The sequence below is a fragment of the Aplysia californica genome, unplaced genomic scaffold (genome assembly GCF_000002075.1).
Source record: "Aplysia californica isolate F4 #8 unplaced genomic scaffold, AplCal3.0 scaffold00002, whole genome shotgun sequence".
Taxonomy (NCBI): Eukaryota; Metazoa; Mollusca; class Gastropoda; order Aplysiida; family Aplysiidae; genus Aplysia; species Aplysia californica.
In genome coordinates this window covers 124,203-134,202 of record NW_004797272.1, presented here as the reverse complement: position 1 = coordinate 134,202, position 10,000 = coordinate 124,203, and the positions used below count along the sequence as shown (strand labels likewise).

Sequence of the window (10,000 nt, the reverse complement as noted above, 5' to 3'; positions counted from 1 at the left end):
TCAGCTGCTGCCCAAGTAGAAGTTCAGCGAAATGGATGGGGTTTGGCACAGCAGGTAAGACATTTAAATTCTCATCTACTCTTTTTCCCACAGCACTTCTGGTTGGTGGGATTGTCACGATCATAATTTTCAACAACTGCAAAATGTCACACCCCATAAAGCGCCCTGTTTTCTGACTGGACTCGCTCCCAATTATTTGATCCAGTACAGTCTCTGGTGTCCTGTTCCCATTTTACGTTTTCAAAATCACATTCTGACTTTTTAATTGTTCCTGTTGTTGATGCTGTTGTTGTGGCTCTTCTTTCTTGATATTATCGTTATTATCTTTGTTATGGTTACTGCTGTTGTTATTGCTGTTTTTATTGTCACGGATCCATTTAATTTTGTTCTGGCAGGATATATCTTTAGAAACAACAGCAGTATAAGTAGAGAAAGAAAAGTTCAAGTCAAAACTTTCCGTCTTTTTGTCTCCAGATCTCGGCTAACTATGAGTACATCGACCTGTGGTCTAGCCCGTACACCTGGGGAGCAGCTCCACCTCCCGTGGAGGGCGACTTTGTCGTGATTCCGAAAGGAATGAAGCTGCTTCTGGATAACAGCACAGAGGTTCTCAAGATGTTGCTCATCCAAGGTCAGAGCCAACGTACAGCGAAACCTTTCTCTGAGGGCTTAGAGGAGGCTGGGGTTACGTGTATCATTCTGTCCACAAAAATCTGTCAACTTTCTCAAATGGAGACCAACTGTGCCCTTTGTTTTAATGGCATACCCTCTTTTGGTTTTAACAGGAACACAAGCAGACATGAACCAAAATTCTAAAAGCGCATGTTTAAAACATAGCATGATGTGTACACACATGTGGCACATGACATCAAATATGATCAAATGGAAATTGAAAGACAGTTTGTTCAGACAAGAGTTGGCATGAAGCTTTTGTATCTCTTTCGTTGACAGTATTGTGGGCAAAATCTTTAAACAGTACCTTTTTGAAGTATGCGCCCTTACTTTCATTTTGGGTTCGCAGTTGGTGTAGTTAGGGCAGACGCTGCGAAGCGGAAACTATTCCTTTCACTAATCAAAATTATTGTTTAGTTTGGAAAAGCAGGATAAATGTTTAGAAAAACACAAATGTTGTGGAATATTTCTAACGAATAATGATTATGTAACAATGTCCAAACCTCTACACATTATTGCTGACCACTGTACAAAATTGAACTTTCTCTCAACTATAAAGAGTGTTGCAAGTACAGTTTGTAAGCCGTCTGGCCTGAACAACATGAAATACTGAGATATGGACTTGAATTTCCTGTGATTACTGACAAAATTGCTATGTTGCAGGAGGTGAACTCATCTTTGACGAGGCTGATATAGAGCTGCAAGCAGAGAACATTCTCATCACTGACGGAGGTCTCCTACAGGTAACTGGTTTAATATTAAGCAGGCATGTCACTATGGCAACAAAGTTTCGTATCCACTTATGTCTTCCTTTAAACAAACTCTGGCTTACCCTCATCTCCATATGGAAGAATCTTGAGTAATTGGTCAGCCAATATTGTTTGTCAAAAACCATATATTGCTTTTTTATCAACAGCGGCAAATCTTTTATAGGAAAATAGATCCACGTTCAGACGTTAACAAAAAAAAAATATTGAGAGACTCACTTATTTGCCGCTAAAGCTAAAGAGGTTGTATTCAAACCTGCAAATACAGTAATCTATGATTTGTGGTACCATTAAATTCTTATGTTGGTGCATTCAGCAAAGATTTGGGTTATAAGCTTATTAGATACTATTCGTTAGATATTCAGTCAGTATAAACAAGTATGTTTTTAATTACATATTTAGCCAAACGTTTTGATAATATTTTGGGGGGGATTTTTATCATTACAGGCTGGAACTGCAGCCAGACCTTTTCCCAGCGCTTACAAAGCCATCATCACCATGCACGGCCACCTGCGATCTAAGGAACTCCCTATCTATGGAACGAAGACACTTGCTGTGAGAGAAGGAACCCTTGATCTTTATGGTAGGTAGTACTATCATGTTGTGCCCTAGAGGCATCCATTATTTGGTGTTCTTTCACGGTGCAGGATAAACCATACTATAAAATCCTAACATTTTACAGGTGTAAAACAGAGAATAATTCAACAAGTTAATTTACTCAGATATAACTGGGCATCACGTTAACATGAAACGATGAAGGCTTAAAGCGGAAATGTTCATAACTCATTTGCCACAGTATTCAATGTTTTCTTACACTTTTTTTTGCTCTGCGTTAACTCGTTCCGAACTATTCCTAATAGACAGGCTAGAGTTTTTAAACGTAGATTGATTGTCTCAAAAGTATATCTTGAAAAAATAACGACTGCTTTATCACTGCTTTGTTTCTAGACTCAAAATCGCGTATCGAAACAGTTAAGGCAGTCAGCTCCCTCTATGTTCATAGATTTGAATTTCCATTGTGGAAGAATTACGGCAGTCCTTTCTCCTGTATGTTCCTCCAGGCACTCCTGTGGCGTACACCTGGACAAGACTGGCTGCCACAGCCGCTGCCGGCGCCACGACAATCACTCTGGAGCAGGAGGTGGACTGGCAGGCCGGAGATGAGATCGTCATTGCCACCACTGGTCATAGGCACAGCCAGAAAGAAAGTGAGGTGAGGAGAAGATAACATTCGCTGAGTTGACTGTTTATCTCCTGAAGTTGTAAGATGGAAACGAAAACCTTTTTTCCGGGGGGGGGAGGGGGGAGCACGATTTCTACAAATTTTCCATATGAGTTGGCAGATGAGACTATACGTCTGAGAGAATAAGTAGAAGGTAGAAACTGTTTCAAACACTGGATTTTACTCACCTATGTTACACTACTTTACGGACTTGTTACATTGGGACACGCTTGCATTGATGAAGTATGTATTTATTCATCTTTTTTACATTGTTCACACTTAATGTTTTGATGCATTGCTCTTGTCTTTTCAGGTTAGAACTATTCACTCTGTGAGTGGATACGACGTCATTTTGACGGAGGCTCTCGAATATGAGCATCTCGGAATTGACGGAACATTTGGCTCCCACACCGTGCAGTTCCGAGCCGAGGTGGGGCATTTCACTCGCAATGTCATGGTCAGGGGATATCGCAACACCGAATTCGACACACAGATTGAAGCTTGCCCAGCTGGTTTCAACACAGGTAAGCTCATCAGTATCAATTCTTTAGAATTTCCTTACTGTTATTAAGATTAGTAGTTAGGTTACCCGACACGTAATCGTCAGATTGCAGTGCCAGGGGTCTCGAGGCTTATTTCGGCCCCGACGTTGTGTCTTCTTTTGGGAAGTAATTTTATGCGACATTTCCCGTTTGGCTCTGTTCTCTCGGAGATAGACGTTACAATTGGAGGTTCTTCCTCTTAAACAACCTTAGTGTTGAAAAAGCGCGCTTAACCTCTACAATCTCGCGAGTTTTCATTGGTGGTGGTGTGAAAGACCAATCATCGTGGCACATTTCAATAAAGGTACATGAAAGTGTCTTTGGATCGTGATTTGCTTCTGGGAGGTCTCTAATTCATTTACCAAAGTGTAGTCCTTATTGTGTTTGGAAAAATTCTGATTTCGTCTTCTTATGTAACCACTTGTAATACACTGTATTTTGTTATAGAATTTTCAACTGTATTTGAAATGTTTTTAAAGCCAGCACGAAAAGTGATTAGACAGATAGGTTGATCATTTTGGCATGTAGCAAATTGATTTCCTTAACACAAAGAATACTCTATCTTTGAAGTCTTCTCCATGGAATTGTACCAAAGTTTTTTGAAGAGTGCCACTAACTGCGTAACATAGGTACGTGGAGGGCACGCCTGGTTTATAAATGTTTTTGTTTATTGTTGGTGTCAGAATACTGTTACAGTTCATTAAATCTTCTCATGTTGTTTCTTGAAATTCTAAACTTGAGTTAGGTCCTCTAAATTGACCTTCCTTTCGTTGTTGTATTACTGTTGTCTTATACCAAGTTATGCAATGCTTTGTTTTCTTTGTTAGAAACTTTTAGAAACTGAAAATAACCAAAACAGTCACTGGTTATAGTAATGAAAATGTTTCAAATTTACATAAAACTTGTACGATTTTTGCATTATGTATCAAGGTGAATTCGCCACTCAGACTTGCTTCCAAGGACGTTTCGGAGAGGAGTTGGGATCTGACCAGTTTGGGGCACAGATAATGGTCCACCAAGTTGAAAAGGACACTCAAGTAAGTACCTATAGGTCCTGCCGTGTTTTGAAATACTGATTATTCTTTTTTTTTATTAGAAAAAGAAAATAAAGTCGCGACAGTTATTCTGTAAACGACACGGGGAAGCATCTCCAACTCACCTGTGAGAAAAGATATCCTAACAAGTTTATTTCAAGATGCCAAACGGAAATGTGAAATGAGCAGCAATAAAGTCATTGATAGGTTAAAAATCCGTCCTTTTAATTTTGGAAACACCAGACAATCCACTTTGCTGATTTCATCAACTAGTACCATGACGACATTGTGCAGTGGCATGCAAAAAGAGCAACAGAAAACAAAACCACTTAAACGAAACTTCTGTTTTATTTTTAGGATGAAATTGACATGCGAAACAATTAGCGTAAATAATAATAACAGTTCGTTTGTAAGTTAAAGTGATTTTGGGAAAACTGATTTTAGGCATACATTCTAATGGCCCAAGAAACCCTGCAATTATTATTATTATTATTATTTGATCAAATAAGTTCCTGCTGTTGATAAGATCTATAATTTCTTAGTGAATTTTAATCAATTTTCAATTTATTTTTTTTTTATATGAATATATCTCTCATCAAATGCTATTTCTTGGTTTCTTATTTAATAGCTTTACTTCATAATATTTTATTTCTCGTATATTCTTTTACCGTGTTGATTCTTTTTGGGATGTTTTGTTTCATTAAATGTAAATGCTTACCTTAAGCCAACATCTTATCGGGCTTTACCTGTCTGTGATTGCAGATTGCTCAAGCCCATCTCTCGTACGTTGAGCTGAGGCACTCGGGCCAGGCTTTCCGTATGGGTCGCTACCCAATCCATTTCCACTTGAATGGAATCATGGACCAATCATTTGTCAGGGGATGCTCCATCCACACCAGTTTCAACAGAGCTGTTAACGTCCATGGATCTCACAACATTCTCGTAAGTCACGATTGGAACTCTTAACGAGTTTTGATATTTCTAAATTTCATATTGTTTGAGCTGCTTGCATGTCTTGCTCCCACCCCAACCTTTACAAAAAATGTTTAAAAAATAAAAGTCGAGCGAAATAAGGGGATAACCATGATTATTCCTCAAACTCAAATTCAAAATTGTATTGGTAGGTGTTTTAGCCACAGTCGCGCATTTAGCAGTCTGTTGCTCCCTGGTGAAAAGGACAAATAAAAGATCCCATCGAAATGTCTTTATCAACAAGCTATCCCGTTCTAGTATTATTTATGTTTATTATGTTTTGTTGTTGGCTTGGTGCTTTGTTTTTATTTTGTTTTTGTTTTGTTTTGTTTGGGATCACTTTGTTTTGTTTTATAACTTGCTTTTTCTTTTTGGGGGGCAATTGCAGATTGAGCACAACGTGATCTACAATGTGATGGGAGGTTCCTTCTTCTTAGAAGACGGGGATGAGATTGGCAACATTTTCCAGTACAATCTGGCTGTGTTTGTGCGGTCCTCAACCTCTCTGAGAAACGATGACATCACTCCAGCCGCGTTCTGGGCAACTAACCCTAACAACACGTTCAGGTATGAACTAAAGAAAAGTACTGGGTAAAAGAAAATCCTTGTAGTTGGAAGGTAAGCTGAGGGATGGGGGGGGGGGGGCGCACTAGTCTCCTGAAATTACACAAAATCAAACTGAGCAAGCACACGTGCCCTTCTTAGAAATAAATTTACCCAAAAGTGGTCTTAACCAACATTTCCAGCGGGTGGTCCATAATTCTGATTTTAATCAGCAAAGAACATAATTTTCTTTTCACTTCACCTACGTAGATCCGAGGGGTATCGAGTTTAACCATTACTATTACTTTAAATACCTCCTTGGTGTACGACAGATATGTAAATCTAAAAACAAATGTGTCAAGTTTAAAGTAAGGAGCAGCTAAACAACGCATTTTGGCCCATAGACAAATTGAAGTGAGAGAGAGAGAGAGAGAGAGAGAGAGAGAGAGAGAGAGAGAGAGAGAGAGAGAGAGAGAGAGAGAGAGAGAAGGGGGAGAGAGAAATGAGGTAGGGGTATATTTATAGAGCCATTTCCTGCAAAGAGATACAATAATGTACAGCTAAGCCGACGTTCAAAGGATGAACATGTGAACTTTGACAGAGTAAGTAGTAGTGGAAGGAAAGACAGAAGATGGGGACACAGGGCCAAAACAATTTACTTATATCAATGTTCTCGATATTTATAATGAAATTCGCGTATTTTTTCATTCAATTTGCATCTTACGAAGCTGTAGTTATACTTTGTTTTGAGAAAATGTAATTTTCCTCTCTATTCACCCAGGCACAATGCTGCAGCCGGAGGCACCCATTTTGGCACCTGGTACCGAATGCACACAAATCCTGAAGGCCCAGGGTTTGATCCCAATATATGCCCACAAGCGTATCCTCTCGGAGAGTACAGTAACAACACAGCCCACTCACTTGGCTGGTTTGGTCTGTGGATTTTTGAGACTTACATTCCTCGCGTGGACGCCAGTTGCTCCTCCTCGGCCGATCACCTGGTAATATAACCCTTCATTGGTGCCATTTCCATTATTCCGAAGTTGTTTTTTCTGGGGATGAACATGGAAACATACTTAAAGATTAAGCACTTAATATTAATCCATGTATTACTAACACGGTGGCGGAGCGGTTAGTGCGCTCGTCTCCGAGACGGAAAATTCGAGTTCGAGCCTCGGTTCGGAAATATATTTTTTGCCCCCCCCCCCCTGCCCACCCAGCAGTAATGGGTACCTGACTTCGAGCTGGGGAAGTAAAGGCCGAGTGGAAAGGAACTGGCCACCCTACCACAATATAACGAAGGCAAAGGAAGTTGTCTCACAAACAAGGCAATCCCCAATGTCCGGATCGGATACGAGAACAACTTTACTTATTACAAATAAACAGTGTTCCGTCGGCAAAACCAAGTAGAGACAGGCCAAGTCTTGCTGGCGTATTTATAATCAAGTTATAGCAACAACGACGATGATGATAATGGTGGTAACTGTGATATATTAATCTGTTGAATAAGCACGTGGGCAAATATATATTTCACTTGCTGTCTTTATATCTATTAAAATTGAACTATTCAAAGAAATGGGAGGGTTGGAAGAACTTTGGGGTCTTGCAACAGAGCTTAAAATTAAATGAGATCCCTTAGTTTTCTACAATAGTCTGTGTACTTTATTTCTACTCAGGTGGCAAAGTTCTACTCCCTCACCGCTTGGAACTGTGAAAAGGGGGCGGAAGGTGTGAACTCTGGGGCCTTGCAGTTCCGGAACTTTGTGCTAGTCAACAACGAAAAGGCTGGCTATGAAGGAAAACTGTTGGTGGGCAACCCGCCACAGTACGACGAGAACAATGGCCCCGGCGTTTTTGACAGCGTCATCGTTGCTCATTACGATAACAACCTCAAAGGCGGCGCCACTGCCAGAGGAGTGGTCATACCCTACCAGCCTGGCTTCCTGCTGAAGAACATCGAGTTTTACAACTTTGATCAGGTGAGGGTTTGCAGTTCGAGACTCAGCTCGGCCAGACGCTGTGTCCTTGGGAAAAGCAGTTAACATGAACTTTCCCCATTTTAGTTTTAGTAGAGGTTTTACGGCGCTTGCAACTGCATAAGGTCATATGAGCGCCAGAAGATTAGAGGTGTTACAAAAGAGATATAAACATATAAAAAGAAGGGAAGATAAGGAGGACAGATATTTAATAGGAAAGAAGGAGCAAACCACACCAGAGCACCCGCCAACCTCCTGCGACAGATCCTGTCGAAGATGGATGTTAAATTCGGAGGTTTCGTCTCTTATAGTTGACAGGGTCATTCAACCTTGGCGATTCTTTATTATGTGTTTCTTACTGTACACGATTTGTTTTGTAGGAGCTTGTTCTGATACTGAATGGAGCTAATTCCCTAGGAATTCACATTGCCATTCAATAAGAATTCTACTTTAACGTTGGGGGTAAATAAAATGCTTTACATCTGTTTCGTATTGTTAACATGACCTGTACGTATAAGTCTGGGTAACAGCAAGGAAATGCCAAATGGGGCAATACGAAACTCATAATTCTTCCTTTTATTTAGGAAGGGGTAAACTAAGGTTTTGTGTAACTGGTGTTGCTTGAGTTAGTACAAGTTTATAAATTCCACAGCCAACTCAATCCCTATGCTTTCTTATTTTGTTCCTCAGCCGAGTCTAGCAACAATTGGATGGGCCAGAATCGATGGAACTTGTGGATTTTTGTGTGGTGGTTTCACTACTGAGACAGCTGAGCTTCAGTTTATTAACTCGCCCTACAAGGTAAGCAGTTTCTAGTGACAAGGTTGGAATCTATTCCACAGGATGAAATAGGAATATTCATGCCATGAGATCACTGGAAATGGTCAACCGGATATAGACCCTAGACCCTTGCTTTCAATGGATCCGTTGTCTGGTAATAGTGTCGTAGCCTACAATGGAATAGTATTGAATGAAAGCAGGCCTTACATATATCTATGTTACTTAGATTTGAAATAGGTTAATCAATACCTACTAATGAGCTTAAGTTGCTTCCTGGAAGGGCATTTCACAAATTCAAAATCATCATCCCCCCCCCCCCTCTTCTCATGAAGGGATGAAACAAGTTACAGACTTTTACAAGGCTCGATCGAAAGATTGTCGGTCAAATCCACTGGTGTCCACGTTGGTTTAAGCCTCCCTGTAACACTTCCTCAATTTCCGTTTTCCCGTCCTGGAATCAGAGTAGCCCTCCTACAAAATAGTATGTACTACTCCTAATAAGTAGTTGAACATCAATCAAGATTATAATCGTCTTATTCTGGCAGGTCTTCTTTGAATGGGAATCAGAAGGCGTATTGCATGATCGCGATGGTACTCTAGCAGGGTCACCTGACTACAGCGTTGCAGCGTGGACAGATTCGTTTGACAACACACTGTGTACCCTGGACAGGGAAATGTCTGTTGGTATCCCAGGCTGCATCTGTACAGACCAAATCAAGCTGATCAGGTTACTGGTTTTTCTTTAACTGTGTACTATTAGGTTGGGTTAATTGAGGGAGGACGTGTACTGTCGCACGTAGAAGACTTGAGTTTGATTCTCAAGTAGGACTGTTTTTTCACCAATTGTCTCCATCTATCATCCGAGACGTTTTGTCCTTCTCAGTCTAAATTGACCCTGGTAGGCAGGTTGAAACATCCCGCCTTCTAAACACCCGAAAATGACAATGTAGAGCGTTCTTGTGCGTATTAACACGCAGGAACAGCAGGACCAAGAAGATCAGATGTTAAAACAATTGTCATGCTCAGTAATAACTGTCCTGTTTACACTGTCAGGCAATGGTGACTTGGCTACGTGAATCATCTTTAGTCAAGTATACACATTAGCCTGTTTGAGTCCTGAAAGTCACTCTGAGTTCTTATACGTTAGTATGAATTACTTGTTAAAACGTTAAACAATTTTGCTGTTCCCATTCTCTGGCTAAATTGCCTTTCATATCCAAGTCTTTTCTCTTTCTGTATCTATAGGTTTGCATTTAACAACATTGTGCCAGAGTCATTGATGGCGAAGGATGCCGTTTTCACTTCGGAGTTCGGTACCAGTAACTCTCGATTCGCTGATAAAAGAATTACTCACCCAGACGGCTGGTCCATGGTGCTCATGGTGAACACCTACTACAACTTTTCCTTTGAAAACGCGGAACACGTGACGAATATAAGCTACGACTCTGCATTTTATCGTTTTGATGTAAGTCTTAGTAAAGATTACCCCCCC

The 10,000-nt window shown here is 40.4% G+C and overlaps 1 protein-coding gene across 1 annotated transcript in view; it reads left to right on the top strand.

Moving 5' to 3' along the window:
* LOC101849256 (fibrocystin-L) overlaps positions 1 to 10,000 on the top strand; it is a gene marked incomplete in the record, with an annotated part of 72,819 nt that overhangs the window by 38,466 nt on the left and 24,353 nt on the right. The window contains 14 exon segments of the mRNA XM_013087159.1: positions 1 to 54; positions 475 to 631; positions 1,336 to 1,415; positions 1,887 to 2,022; positions 2,501 to 2,652; positions 2,975 to 3,185; positions 4,134 to 4,240; positions 5,000 to 5,179; positions 5,598 to 5,776; positions 6,534 to 6,753; positions 7,429 to 7,731; positions 8,419 to 8,529; positions 9,054 to 9,235; positions 9,754 to 9,973. The exon segment at positions 1 to 54 is cut by the window's left edge and continues 100 nt beyond it. Of these exon segments, the coding sequence (XP_012942613.1) occupies positions 1 to 54; positions 475 to 631; positions 1,336 to 1,415; positions 1,887 to 2,022; positions 2,501 to 2,652; positions 2,975 to 3,185; positions 4,134 to 4,240; positions 5,000 to 5,179; positions 5,598 to 5,776; positions 6,534 to 6,753; positions 7,429 to 7,731; positions 8,419 to 8,529; positions 9,054 to 9,235; positions 9,754 to 9,973 (2,292 nt within the window).